Below are 15,767 nucleotides of genomic sequence, written 5' to 3'. Positions count from 1 at the left end.
TGTGGATCATTACATAGACAAAACAGCACACCTTACATATTAAGAGGTGTTTGAATGTGAAAGGGAGAAGGGTAGGTGGACATCCCAAGTAGCAGAAAAAGATGGTGCTACTCCTTCAAGGGAAGGAAGTGAAACCACAATCTGCAAACGGGGAGGCTTTAACTACTGTACCATCCTGAGCAGAAGTGCAAAATGCATACCAACATTTCATTAGAAGCCTCATTTATACCCAGGATAATATAGTACTTGTGCAACTCTGAGAAATATAATAATGTTATTCAACAAGGCAGCAAAAATAGAAAAGAAAGCATTTCAGAGGGGAAGATACTGTAATTACTTGACCCCCAAAATGAAACAATAGCAAAGCACACTGCTACAGATATAAATTATGCACACCTATTTACCAAATTTTAAACCTCAGTGTTGAGAGAAGATATTATTTCCAGGCATTAGATTGTAATGTCTACATCTTGTTCTAACTAAAATAAAAGGTTTACATTCAAGGACAATTGGTTGTTATAAATGTAGTATTAAGCATTGACAGGTAAACCCCACAGGACAGAAACTCAATAGGTTTAACTTTTGGTGTCATTTGTTAAATTTTTTCCTCTGTTGATGTAGGATTTTTTTTCCTTATTGAAATTGTACAGGAACATTCTTAGGAAACAAGTATTCTGTAATTATTTTGCTTCTCTTGGGGGGCAAAGAATATACTTTTATAAAAATACTGGTACAGAAATGTCTCAGCTGTGACTAAACTTTTATACTTTCTTATATATATTTTTACCATTCCTTAGTAATTATGAATTAGAGTTGCAATTGTGAGAAATTTGCTATTATCTAATGAATGTTTTATGAAAACAAAACTGACTTCAGGTTAGGAGGCAATATTCTTGTGTAGTGGTTATTAATGTTGCTCTAGACATTTGTCAAATCCCATCAATTCTGGTCACAAAACCAATGGAAATTTGTGACATTTTCACCCTGCTTGCGATTTTGCAACTAGATGGTCAATGTTGAAGATCAGATAACGCTTTAGGGGTCCTTTGATTTGATCTAACAAGAGATCAGTTATTCTCAATAGGTTTATAACCCGCATTTCTTTCATAACACAATTCACAGTAGTGTATCAAATGCACTACTTTTTCTAAGCGTGGTTGCCGTCACGTTATAACGCACACTAAATGTAGTGCGTTTACTTAGTCGTATTAGCAGCAGTTTAACAACGCTCCCTCTCATTCCTGCAGTATTTTAAGTCGTCCGCCAAACGGACTATTTATACAGGCGGCTTCCGGTTTACGAGGGAAATTCCACAAATTCGGTGACCGGAAGACCTTCTTTGCTGCACCTTTCTCAGACCGGTCGGCTGTTCGGCGGTGTGCGTTCTCGTTTTTTCGTGCTCTTAAGCCCGCCATGTCGTATCCGGTGGACGATTACGATGAGGTACAAACTTTGCGTATCTGTTCACTGCGATCTTGATTGGCGTGTGGGAATTGGGACCTTTAAGGGTGGTTTTTACTTGGCCTTTTCGGATAAAAGGGATGGGCGGGTGCCTCAGTGTAGTGGAAGGAAGAGGGGTTGCTGAGTTGTCACTAAAAGCAAAGCCGAGAAGAAGGGTCTTGTTTTCCAAAACATATGAGGTGGTGGTGGTGGAGCAACGATTAAGCATGTTCCACCGTGTTATCTGTACCAGTTTCAAGCCTTCCCTTTCCACGCTCTCTTTTCGCAGGGCTCTTACGACCCATATGCTTATACAGGGGACTATGATTTACACACAGGTGAGTCAGTATACTTTCGTGTTGATGGTCCTGCTACTTCGAGTTTATGTTACTGGAGGCAAAGAGATGTGTGTTGTGCTACAGACACAGTAGCAGTATCGTTCAGAAGTGCTTTGAGCCCAGCACATTTCTTTATTCAATTTCTACCAAAAAATGGATAACTATGTATTAAACTTTTGATATTTGTCTCTTATGGAAAGAAAGTACTTTGACCTATATTTGGTTTAGCAACTTTAATTCTTCCTTGTTTGTTTCTTTGCCAATTACTTTTAATCTGCAGATATAGGCTAAAATGTGAAAAAAAATGAGTAGAAACTAAATATTAAAAAATATGGCTACAAAAAATAGCTACTAGGCATTTCCATTCTTATACTTTCCATTCTTGTAATCTATTGTAGGTGTTTTATTCAGATTGGCTTGCTTAAGAATAATGGGATTTAATTTAATAAATATTTTTAAAGTTATCAGGACTGAATTGGGAAGATCCAAATTGAAATGTCCACTCAGTTATGGAACTCATTTGGGTAATTATAGAGCAGTTATCTCTCCCAAAATAAATTACTTCTTTGGATAGTTTAAGAATATAATGAAAAAAAAAACATATATGTATTCTGAAGCTGCCAGTTGAAAGTGATTTTTAATTAAGAAAAAAATGTTTCTGAATTAATGACTTAGATACCAATAATACTATGGCTTAAGTTCACATTATGACTTTGGATAGCATCCATAACAGAACAAAATACCTAAATACTATTAAAAAGCCCAAGTTAAGTTAGAATAAAGACAATATAAAAGCAAGGTTTAAAAAAACCAGGAAATAAGACTGAATGACAGCAAAGCATACAAAGAATGCATCTAGTCAACCATCACATTTAATAGAGTCCCAAATTCATGGGATCCCCAAACCTGTTGGCCAAAAACATTTTTGAGGGCCTTTTGTTCTATTTGCTTTTTTTCTTCCAACCTCTGTTGTCTTGTTTAGTAATATTCATGTTTGTTGGCCTCCACAGTAACCCTAATGTTGCCAGTGTTGAGTGGCCTATGATGGGCTGTAAGCCTCAGACATCCAGACAGACATCATCATGCAAATGCTGCTATTATATATTTTCATAATATATTTTTGCAAGTATGAAAGTAATGGTATTTGCATGGCCGGCATTATCATCAGTATGTTATCATTTCTCTTCTCATTCCTCCTTCCTGGCATCTGCCCAGGTTCATATTTGAAGAACTTTATTAAAAATGAGGATTCTAAAACAGATGCATGCATTTAAACATAAGATTCAAACTGTTGCTACTCTATATCTTCCTGATACTATGTTTTGATGTAGTTGTTATAACTTGTATTTTATAGGAGATCCAAAACAGGATTTAGCCTATGAGCGACAATATGAACAGCAAACCTATCAGGTGATTCCAGAAGTGATTAAAAATTTTATACAGTACTTTCATAAGACTGTTTCAGATCTGATTGACCAGAAAGTGTATGAGCTTCAGGCCAGTCGCATATCTAGTGATGTCATTGATCAGAAGGTATATGAGATCCAAGACATCTATGAAAACAGGTATGGTTTCATTTGCTTCAGAAAAGGGCAGGGCAAAAATTATCAGTATGGCTAGTTCTTATTGTGGTTCAATTACGTTTAAAGACATAAAATATTAATGTAAGTGATACATAGCTATATAATTGTGAATATATAATGGGACATAATCAAAGATTATAAGGTATGAGAAAAATGGTAAGAAAAATGCTAAAGAACAAGATTTTTCAGTGACATAGGCTATCTGCCCACATTAGCACATGCCGTTGAAAAATCTTGTTTTTTAGCATCTTTCTCACCACATTTTTCATAGAAATCTTTACATATGTAGAGTTGGCAAAAAGTGAGATGGGGCGTGTAAATTGTGGTAGTTTGTTATATGGGTTTATTATAGTCAGTCATGCCATTATTTTCTAAATAATTATGTGTATTGCAGTTGGACCAAACTAACAGAAAGGTTCTTTAAAAACACACCGTGGCCAGAAGCAGAGGCTATTGCACCACAGGTTGGAAATGGTAAGAATTTTTAATAGAAAATGTTATTCTGACTTTGGTCCCATATTGGAAGAGTAATTTTGAGGGGGAGGGTGGGAAAGGAAGGGAATTAGTACATATCGAAGAAGACAGATTAAGAATTGCATTGCATTGAACTTTCTTAATTCCAAATGATTTCTTTAATGTAACAGGATATGTCACATGCGATCTGATCCATATTTCCAACATTTATATAATAAGCCTAAAAATAGATTCAGCAGAAGATTTTATTCTTTTTTATGGTAGCTATACCTGGCTTGTTTTTTGTACTGAAATCATAAAACTCGTGATAAATTTAAGAGGTGGTATAAAAAAATATTGTCCTTGAACTTTTGCATTCTACCCTATTGTATTAAGCTGTTGATATTATAGTTTCAAAAAATTAGAGGGTCTTTAGTGCCAGAAGAAATTTCCAATCTTAATTATATTTCCTATTTGCATCACTCAGTATTCTTGAATAATGTTTTAACAATATCACTCCATGCTTGAAGATTATATAGCATAGTACAATACTGTATTTTTTAAATATACAACACAATTAGTTTTTATCAAAATAAGAATAGCCTGTTTTTATTATAGTTGCAGTTAATAGATCTTAATGACAGTGTACGATCACCAATTCTGAGATATCTCAGTTGCTCATTAGCAAGAGAGACTGTATTCAGACAAAAATGTATTTGTGGCATATTCTACCGTAGCATATCATATTCGTTAACTTTCAGATAGTGTATGAAATTTCATTTGCCAAAGAATCATGTTGATACGCTTTTTCTGCAATTTTTTTGACTTTTATTTGTTACAGGAAATTTTTGGATTTGTGATATATTTTATTATTTTCACTTGCATCAAATACTTGACCAATTGAATGAAAAAATCAAAGGCAAATACTTCAGATACAATGATTTATAGCTTTTCTTTAATTGTAGATGCTGTGTTCCTGATTTTGTACAAGGAGTTGTATTATAGACACATCTATGCTAAAGTCAGTGTGAGTATCAGATTTAGATTGTCCTCAATGAAAAGTGCCTTTACTTTTTGTTCAATTGCTCTGTTTACGTAGAACTCTGAGATCATGTATTCATTCATTTCAGAAATCTAGGCAACTATTTACTTTTTCTTCATTTATTGCAGGGTGGCCCAACCCTGGAACAAAGATTTGAATCTTATTACAATTACTGCAATCTCTTCAACTATATTCTTAGTGAGTCTCTAAAATTATATATTTCTATGTATTGTACAAGGGGTAATAAGAATATATCTTCTATATTTAGAGTAATATTTAGTCAGTTACTATCCTAATATATAACTCTGTTCCCAAGTGTGGGTGGGGTTTTTTTTGGAAGCCTTCTGAAACTCTCTGACCCCTTTTGTTAATACTGTATATCTTTATTTTTTTTAAAGAAAAATCCGCGTCTTCATTCTGATTTTGTAATCTCTGTTTGGTCTTTCCTCTCCTTTTTACATTTTGTTCTGTTAAGGACATGATTTGCTATGATACAATGTTTATTTAGAATGCCCAGAAAACAATGCAAGTATGTAAAATTAAAACAAGCAACAGTGCAAGCTCTAGTTAAATTAGTAAATATTCAGTATTTATTAACTAATGGTGGGATCTAATTTGAATTAAAAGTAACTGTCTATTGGAAAATGCAGCAATGTATAGATTTCCTCCCAAAATTGGTAAATAAATTATATTATGAAGTGGCTTTTGGCACAATGCAGAATAATACTATAAAGTTAGGTTCTAACTTGTCTTTGGAACTGTTCAGTCAGCAATCCAGGCTTTCCTCTTTATCTTTTTATCGGTAAGATGCGGGGAGAATAAAAACATATAGACTCTTTGCTTTGTATTATTCATTCCATATATTCTATATGAATGTTCCTTTCTAGATGCAGATGGTCCAGCTCCTCTAGAACTACCCAATCAATGGCTCTGGGATATTATAGATGAATTTATATATCAGGTATAAAAATGGATAGTTCTCTTATGTCAATTCCACATGCCTTTTTAATAATGATGAAAATCTACAAAGATCACTAGAATCAAATGCTAAACATGCAAGTAATTTGCAAAACACTTTTCAAAGCACTAAAACTTCCAGATATTTTATGGTTGGAATGCATATATCTTTCTGTTTGGGTCTTGGAACACTATAGATATCCAGTTATATATATGCATGGAAAGAGGGGTTTATTTCTATATTGATATGTAAGATTGCAATTTGTATGGGACTTTGTGTGCTGGGCAGAATTTAAACTCTGCTTAATACCAGCTCAGTTTTACGTATACTATATACTGTATATTTTGGATAGGAACATATCTATCGTTAGTGACTTGGAATAATATTTTTGTGGTGAGTTGTAATTTTATTCAGTGTTCTCACACTATGTGTCTTTCCTCCTACAAATTGTTATGGCTGCAATCTGGTTTCTGGTTAGCACTGAGGAAACTACTATTTTCATTTGTAAAATAGTATATAGTTTGGTTTTGTTATAATACAACATAACATTTGTACTCATCGATAAATTGCTCTTTCTTTCCCACTTTTGCTTTTGGGTAATTCCAATTTATTCAGTCATTTCATTTTTATTCTGGTTATGTAAAAAAAAAAATCCAAGGAGGAAAATAATGCCACCCTCATTTTCTCTTGCATTCTCTATCTCCTTGTAAAGTTTCAGTCCTACAGTCAGTATCGCTGCAAGACTGCCAAGAAATCTGAGGAAGAAATTGATTTCTTGAGGTTAAATCCTAAGATCTGGAATGTCCACAGTGTTCTTAATGTGTTATATTCCATAGTGGACAAATCCAACATCAACAGGCAACTGGAAGTCTATACCAGCGGAGGTAAGGAAATAAATATTTTAAAATGAGTGGGCTTTGCCATTGTCAATTATCAATAATAATTATCCAGTAGTTTATTCATGAGGAAGGTCTAGCCATTTTAATTCTAATTGTGAATCTTCAGCTATTTCATTCTGATCAGGAATCAAGCTGTCAGATTGAAATTTGCATTTCCATTCACTGTTGCATTTAGAGTCCACATATATAGTTTCAAATTCTTTTTTCCCCTTAGGGGACCCCGAGAGCGTCGCTGGAGAATACGGTCGTCATTCTTTATATAAGATGTTGGGCTATTTTAGCCTTGTGGGTCTGCTGCGCCTTCATTCATTGCTGGGTGATTATTATCAAGCCATTAAGGTTCTGGAAAATATTGAGCTTAACAAGAAGGTAATAACCTTTGGTTTAAAAATTGCACTTTTTTAAAAGAACAGTTCTCTTCTGGAACATTTATTTATTTGCATAGATTTATATCACCATCCATCTCCTGAATATGGCTCTAGACAGCTATATTTATATAAATATATAAACTTTGTTTGGTAGGATGCTAAATGTTCTGCAAAATTTTTATCTAAACAATAGACATCAGCCTGGTGAATGTCTCAGAACCGTACAGTGAGATTCCAAAATTACTTCTTTTCTCTGATGATTGTTAGCTGTGCTTCTCCCCTCATACACTACCTACTTTCCCCCAAATCTACTGTTCCCCTGATTTCCAAATAAATCATATAGGTTGTATACTAAAAACAAGCTAATGTGAAGAAAATCAGTAACGTATATCTGTGTAGATATATAGCCCCATCTAATTTTGGCTGTGTTTGAGCTGAAAATAAACAGCCCCTGTGATTTCACACAGGATTGCCATGATTTCTCTTGACAGCTACTTGTACCCTTTAGACCTCTCCTGTCAAGAATCAAATCACTTATCTGGAAAGTACAGAGTTGGGGAAGGTTGTAATAAAAGATCTCTACAGTGGTGAAGTTGTTACATCGTACCTTTTTAATCAGAGAAAAAATTGTATCTTTGTCCTTTTTTTTTTGCCAGCTAGCTGATGATAATTGTTTCAAAATACCTGTAAACAAGTTTGGGTTAAAAATGCTGAATACGTTTGCTTTTAAAATCATAGATTGGTTTAAAATAACAATGTCTTATTGCTCAAGTTTAAGGTACTCTATATCTCTTCATTTTGTTTGCTGCAAGGAACTTAACAGGCCTATCTCTCTGAAAATGCTACATTAAGACTGAATAAGGAGGTACTGTGCTGCAGTACTTCAGAGACACTAGGGCAGTACAGGTAGTCCTCCACTTACATCAGTCCATTTAGTGACCATTTGAAGTTACAACAGCACTGAAAAAAGTGACTTATGATTGTTTTTCAAACTTACAACCATTGCAGCATTCCCATTGTCAGATGAGCAAAATTCATACACTTGGCAACTGATTCATATTTATGATGGTTGCAGTGTTCTGAGTTCATGTGTTCATCTTTTATACCTGACAAGCAAACTCAAGGGGGAAGCCAGATTCACTTAACTGCATTACTAGGTTAACAATTGCCATGCATCACTTAACAACTGTGGCAAAAAGGTAGTAAAATGGGGCAAAATTCACTTAACAACGGTCTTACTTAGCAACAGAAATTTGGGGCTTAATTGCAGTTGTAAATTGTAAACAGGCTGGCTAGGGTTATTTGGGGAATTGAAGTCCGCACATCTTAAAGTTGCTGAAATTACCTTGCATTTACCCACATGATCTTTATTTATAGACTGAAGGCATGTGGAGTCAAGTCCTTATGTTATAGCTTTGGGAATGACGCTATTCACTCTTTGTAGAGGCTGGTAACATTCTCCTGTCTTGTCTACTGAACAATATTTCCTTTTTCCCTTCTCAGAGTATGTACTCACGAGTACCAGAATGCCAGGTTACCACCTATTACTATGTTGGTTTTGCATACTTCATGATGCGACGTTACCAAGATGCAATCCGTGTCTTTGCTAATATTCTGCTGTATATTCAGAGGACCAAGAGCATGTTCCAGAGAACAACTTACAAATATGAAATGGTAAAATGTTGTAAGGTTTCTACCCTCCTTTCTAAGAGTTGTCCTTGAAAATTCTTTCCTATTTGCTAATAATGTTAGTGATCTTTCAGCACAATTCTATCAGAATCTGTTTCACTGATATGAAGAAGTATGTTGTATTCATCTTTCAGCTTTTAGTTCAAGTCAGTTTGTTTAAAAAATTGCAAATGCTTTCTGGTTTAGCTGATCCTTATTGTCCTTCCTGGCATCAATAGTTCCCACTAGATGCATCCAGTATTTAACTGATTAAATCTTTCAGGAGACTATTTATCCTTTGATCTTTTTCATTTGCCCTAGGTATATCAAACTTCAGTCTTCACTTTTAGACACTTTTGATAATTTGATTTAACTTGTCTATTTCCCTAGTCTGCTGTTGTTCTGCTGATGCCCTCTCCCCTTCCCATTTCTTCCTATATAGTGATAGCGTTTTCAAAATTTTCTATGGGACTGGCTCCTTATTGTGAATTGTGCAAAGCTTTGTACTCTTTGTTAATGTATATCCTGTCTGGTGACATTCCCACCAGCATATGCCTATGATGGTATCTCAGTTCCTCCTATTTTTGCTGGTATTTTCTTAAATATGGTAATCACTTCTGTGGAGAATTCTCATAGGTAGCTTTCCTTATTGGGTTGGTCTTCAAAGTTAATGTTCAAAGAGCTGAGAACTCTTTGGGATTTTATTTTTGAAGTGTTCAAATAAAGTGGGGGGGTGCAGGGGGAGAATAGGCAGCATACAATATGCAGGTAACATGACAAGTCTGTTTCATTTTCATGACAGCAAGTTTCAAAGTGCTTTTTTAAAGTCCCTTTATATTAATGAACAAGACCCCATTATCCAAGGGACTTGGTCTATTAATCAAAGAAATGCAGAACTAGAACTGTATGTTCAGGGAGCTTAATGGATCAGGGCAGCTTTTACTTTCCATTAGTGTGTCACTATGTTTGCTTGTCTAGTTTTTACTTTGGAAAGCTACCCATGAATTTATGGCAAAAGTGAGACTTAATGATGTGTTACTTGGCTAGTAACCGCTACACATGTATCTTCTTAGATGCAAAGAGTAATTTATCTTTAATGTTTCTCATGGAAATTGTTTATTTTTCAGATTAACAAACAAAATGAGCAGATGCATGCTCTTCTGGCCATTGCTCTTGCCATGTATCCAATGCGCATTGATGAAAGCATTCACCTGCAGCTTAGAGAGAAGTATGGGGATAAGATGCTACGAATGCAGAAGGGAGACCCCCAGGTATATGAGGAGCTGTTCAGCTATGCTTGTCCCAAATTTGTCTCGCCTGTGGTACCCAACTACGACAATGTGCATCCCAATTATCATAAAGAACCATACCTGCAGCAGTTGAAAGTCTTTGCTGATGAAGTCCAGCAGCAAGCTCAGCTGTCCACCATCCGCAGTTTCCTAAAACTCTACACTACTATGCCTGTGACTAAACTGGCTGGCTTCTTGGATCTCACAGAACAGGAATTCTGCATCCAATTGCTGGTCTTCAAGCACAAAATGAAAAACCTGGTCTGGACAAGTGGCATCTCTGCCTTGGATGGAGAGTTCCAGTCAGCTTCTGAGGTGGACTTTTACATTGACAAGGTTTGACTTTCCTCCAACCCTTCTGACAATAGTACATAGTACCTGAACTTGATATTATTTAGATGTACTGAACTCCAGTCAACGGGATGGCTGGAATGTATCATCATCAAACTCATTTAGCATCCTCTCTTGGGTTTGAGTTCCTTTATACATTTGAGATGAATCTGTGTTGGAAACTAATGTAAAAACTAGATATTCCCACCATTCTCTTGCCTTGACTGTTTCGCAGGGGCCATATAGTAGTAGAGATGGGGGCCCAGTCCTTCTCTGAAGCCCTTTCCTTGTGAGACCAGATCACTAGGCCACCTCTCTGAGGGGCATTAGCTTCAGATGGGAACCTCCAATCAGACTAAATCCAGACTAAGAGAATAGCAGGTAACATGACAAGTCTGTTTTCATTTTCATGACAGCAAGTTCTTATCTGGACAAGCATATAATGTTTAGCATGATACAAGGCAATATAAAAATAAAACCCTATAATCCCAGCCTAGAGCAGACATAATACCCAGCAGATGCCTCCTAGCAGAATCTGGATATGTTGCTAACTTCTATTTGCCTTTTGGCAGGACATGATCCATATTGCAGATACAAAAGTCGCTCGACGCTATGGGGATTTCTTCATCCGTCAGATTCATAAATTTGAAGAGGTAAGTTAATGGCTGAATGCACAGGAGAAATCTATTAACAAATAAATGGCATAGTTTCCAAAACCTGGTGGCCATGAAACTTAAACGTCTTTCTTGCTTCAGTCTGGGCTTCTTTCCCATACAAAGGTGGTCAAATATTAAAAGAGCATCAGTTATTCCAAAAAATATTTGTTTGTAACCCCAAAATGAAGCAATTGCTGGCATTGCTGCCCTCTTTCTGTGAGAAAAGGGAGTTGTCAAAAAGATCCCTTGCAACCTGCTGCCTAGAGAGCAAAATGTGGCCGTTTTAGTATCCTGAAGAGGTCACTGCATTACCCAGAAATCTATCCAAAGGAGTAAAGATGTGTGTGCGTGTGGTTATACCTAGTTCCTATGTTGCTTTGAAAAACTGAAATGGCTTGGCACACTCTGTTGAGGTCATTTAACATGGCATCATGGTGGGAAAATGGAGGGAAGCTATCAGATGAGCATCATGTAAAGCTGCCTTGTGATTAAGCCCTCAAAAATTGTCAGACTGCTGGCAGTTGGCAAGTCTCTTCTGGAAGGGTGAAAGGCTCCCCCCTCCCTAAATTGCCTGCTTTGTTTTTATTCTGGATAGAAGAGCAAGAACGGAGAGCTAAAACCCCTCTTTGCCATCCCACCAGAACTGAGTTCCTGATTATTTGTAATCAACAAATTGTATGTTAATACAAGATTTATTCAGAGTTGCGTGATGCACTTTATCATCATTTTTAAAATAAAACCAAGATGCTAGCCAGCTTCATAAGAAGGTGCATGGTTAAAATGGCCTCAATTATAACTATGCTTTTCAGATGTCTTAATCCTCACCGTTGTAGATAAAGATATTGTCTTGAGTGAGCATGATTATAGTTATGTTGAAAAGTAGGGGTCAAGGGATCCCTACTGCACAAAGAGTTTGCCCTCATAAGAATGAAAGGTCAGAGTCGGTGAAAGATATTCTCCAAACTGCAGCTTTTTTGCAGAGGCTTGCCAAGATCTAAGCAGCTTATGTTACAAATAACGCCAGGCAAATTAATTTTGAAGATGCTAATTTTGGGTTGTCTAATGAAGATCATAAGGGTTAGGGTTAGTGTCTGTCAAGTAAAGGATACAACAAATGGTTTAAACAGAAATGGCTGAATTATTTGAATAGATTGTGTATAATTGAGCTATGGTAAATATTTGTGGTCTATTTTCCATATTGTTTATTATAATAATTTCTGTAATATGTCCTTTCTGTTAGTTTTCTTGATCACACAAATCTTACATATGTATAGATGCATGCCCTATTATTAATGCTGTTCCCTGTCATCATTGTGTAAGGAGCAGAAAGGAGTAAGAATAAACCAAATAAACATCTAAAACAGGTGTCAAACTCATGTCGTCATGGTGGCATCACGTGACATATCGGAACTTTTTTTCCTCTTCACTAAAGTGGGCGTGGGCATGGCCAGCACATGACGCATCTGGCCCATGGGCCCAGAGTTTGACACCCCTGATCTAAAGAGAAAGGAAGCAGCTGATTTTAATTTATATGGAATAATCTTTCTCCATATACATCTCTATCACCTCTTAGTTTTTTCTGCACATTTCATGTATAGTACAATTTCCTGCATCCCACCAAATAGGAGATAAAGTGTAGTGTATTGACTCACCTTCAGAATACATAATTACCAGTAGTTGGTCACATTAATATCTGTGGGAATTACATGATTCCTGAAGGAGAGAATAAGGAATAAGGAAGTATAAGGAAGTATCTAGAAATGCATAATATAGTGTTGGAAGTTAAAAATCACCCCTCTCCTTGAAAAATGAAATATTTTAGGATATATTAAAATGGCAGAATATTTTCCCTAAAAGAGAACTAGAAACTCAGAGAGGCAGAAACAGCCCCTCCCCTTTTGTTAATCGGCCATTAAAGCAAGGGCCAGTCTATTCTACATAACAAAGATCTACCTCCTTCAGGCAGAGCCATTTAATAGCTCTTCATTTTATCACCCAAGTTTCAACCAAACTTAGCACACAGACAACCTAAAAAGCTAGTTATGGCCTCTGACAACAGCCAATCGGGATACTCTTCCTGTGTTCCAGGAAGTTCAAAGACAGAGGGGGTATAAAACCCAGGGACTCTCAGCATCTCTTCCCCTTTCTTTGTCCAGAGCTCCAAGGCATGTGATTCTGTTCATCAGTAAACTTCCTTTCCAAGTTTCCATGATTCTAGTGTCTTTTTCCCCACTTGGAACTGAACCCAGAAGGATGTTTCTTCCAACAATTGTATAAAAATTTGGAAAATAGTGCAGGAGATTAAATAATACTATGTAATGAGGTTTCTGAAAGCAATCCCAAAAGTAAAAAGAATTGAGATAACCAGTGGATCAATGAGTATGAATTCTTTACAACCAGATCTTTGCTATGAATCTCCCAATTTCAATAACCCCAAAATTCTTTTTCTAAGTTTATTTTTATCAGTTGAATAGTCATTTTCCAGAAATGATGATTTCTAAACAATTTTGCCAGTGTGTATTTGGATAAAATGCTGCTAAAATTTATTTGTAGTTCATGTAACTTGCAGGTGCCCATCGCTTTTTACAAATATGTTGGTGGACCTCAAATATATGGTTGGACCTCAAATCTGTCCACTTTAGTATAGTCTGCATATGGGCTAGATTTGATTTACTCATTCAGCTGCATTCAGCATTCTTGGTAGGATTCAGACACTTGTTTGGAGAGTATATAATTGGGGCAATGATACTGAAGTGCTTAACTATGTGAGGACTTATCTCCCCCTTCCCCCAATTAACTTGTAATTAGATGTCTGTCTCTTTCAGTTGAATCGTACCCTGAAGAAGATGGGCCAGAGACCTTGAAACTCTTTTGTTGCATCAGCTATTTGCCCGATTTGAAGAAGGCAAGCCTGGAAGAAAAATGAGCTAAGAATTGTGGAATTTTCTGTAATCTCTGCAGTTTTTTACTTGGATAGCAGATGACTGTGCTCATGCAAAAAAAACCCTAAAAGGTCTAATTAAATAAATGTAATTTCTTCGTGTCTCTGGAGTTTGTTCATTTGTCCATTTGAGGGAGAAATAGCTAATCTTTGGCTTCTTTTGATATCTTAGTTTTAGGACCTGCCTACTTTCATTCTATAGGAAGTGTTTTTGAATAGCTGGCAATGTGTTTGCCAGGACTCAATCACAGGTCTTCACCTCTATTTTGAAACGTGACCTGTATTAATGCTGATTTCGCAAAAATGTGAAGCGGCCCTTTCTCCTATAGCTTTAGAATGTAAAACCACAATGCCCTGCATTGTTAAAAGAAAGGAAAAGAGATCGTGTTACATGTCCAAATGATTTCCGTGAGACTGTAGATTTAATCCCTCTAAGGTTGAATGCCTCAGAGTATCTTCCAGATCTTTTATGATTTTTTTTCTTTTAATTTAAGGCACTAGGACAGGAAAAGTGAAGTCTCTGAATCAGGCTCAGCTCTTGGTGACCTCGTGGATATGCCCAGGGATGACTTTTGGCAATATTCATGTATCCTGTTGTGTTTTAATTGTGCAGTCTACACCCAGTAGATAGTGAAGTTGACATCATATAGCACCTTTCTTATCATTTATGATTAAATTTCTCTCCCTTTTAAAAATGATATTGAAAAATACTGCAAATAAACCTGCAGTCTTTTTATACGAAACAAAAGAAATTATGACTACAGTCCCATGTAAATTGGAAATCATTCTCTTGAACTTGGTAATTTTAGAAAACATGTTAGGGTTGGGCTGCCCAAAGAATATATATCTTTACTTACAGATTGGATCAAATGTTAGGGGATTTCAGTGTGTAACAAAGTACAGTTCATGTTACGGAACGCTTCTGACAGTAATAAAACAACATTGCTAAAAAATACCAGCAATTTGTTCATGCCAGACTCCTTCCAACTTTCTTAGTGAGGGTAAGCGCATGAAATTAGGGCTGCCATTTTTTTCAATTGTACACTCAGTGTGAGCTAGTTAACACCTCTTGGGAAATGTTTGTTTCTTAGAAAAGGCATATGAGGAAGTGCTGAGTTCAAGTAAAACTGAAAATCTGGAAGCTCCTTTCCTATTACAAGTTCAATACAAAGTAACAAAACAAGCACACTTTACAATTTGAGAGTCTGTGTGTTTTACTGTCTCTTCATAGTGCTTTGTTCTCATCCTCAATAGTTCTGTTTATATATTTTAGTTTCTATATTTTTACTAGAAAACATGAAAAACAATAATAGAAAAACAATAAATTTTTCATGTTCACTTTTGCTAAAGCTAATTGGAGAAGAGGAAAAGCTAAAGCATTTCGTAAAAGTCCTTGTTGCAGGTGCTAATTAGTCAGCTGGAGACCTATTAACAACACACAAATTTGAAAATTTTACATTTTTCAGAATTTTTGCAACTGTTATAATGAGTAGTTATAAAAAAAAATGTCAGTTGTTCATACAGGATCTAAAATGTACATTATAGGCTTCTGGTAGCATCCATGTGGTGCCTATAAGAATACTCCCTCCTTTCTGTAACAATGAGTTGGAAAGGTAGAGTCATTCTTGCTAGAGATTCTATCAACAGAAAAACATAGTATTAACAGATTTTAGCAGCAGACAATGTGACAATTATAGGAGTTGAGTATTTCCTAACTTCCAGCACTGGAGATAAATTCCTTGTGTGTCTAATCACACTTGGCAAACAAAACTATTATATTCTGTTCTGTTGCATTCTATTCA

At 35.9% G+C, this 15,767-nt stretch overlaps 1 protein-coding gene across 1 annotated transcript; it reads left to right on the top strand.

Annotated features, from left to right (window-relative positions):
• The first annotated feature begins 1,253 nt into the window (after positions 1 to 1,253).
• Positions 1,254 to 14,067, top strand: EIF3L (eukaryotic translation initiation factor 3 subunit L). Its single transcript, XM_026696042.2, has 13 exons — positions 1,254 to 1,443; positions 1,730 to 1,778; positions 3,133 to 3,343; positions 3,756 to 3,835; positions 4,780 to 4,841; positions 4,985 to 5,054; positions 5,744 to 5,817; positions 6,527 to 6,698; positions 6,928 to 7,082; positions 8,585 to 8,755; positions 9,877 to 10,374; positions 10,941 to 11,021; positions 13,850 to 14,067. Exons 1-13 carry the CDS (start codon positions 1,414 to 1,416, stop codon positions 13,886 to 13,888), a joined length of 1,692 nt encoding a protein of 563 aa, XP_026551827.1. The 5' UTR covers positions 1,254 to 1,413; the 3' UTR covers positions 13,889 to 14,067.
• The last annotated feature ends 1,700 nt before the right edge of the window (positions 14,068 to 15,767 follow it).

This window comes from Pseudonaja textilis, chromosome 5, assembly GCF_049901715.1.
Source record: "Pseudonaja textilis isolate UNSWEBS1 chromosome 5, rPseTex1.2, whole genome shotgun sequence".
In the NCBI taxonomy this organism is placed as follows: domain Eukaryota; kingdom Metazoa; phylum Chordata; class Lepidosauria; order Squamata; family Elapidae; genus Pseudonaja; species Pseudonaja textilis.
This window is presented reverse-complemented; position numbering and strand designations above follow the sequence as displayed.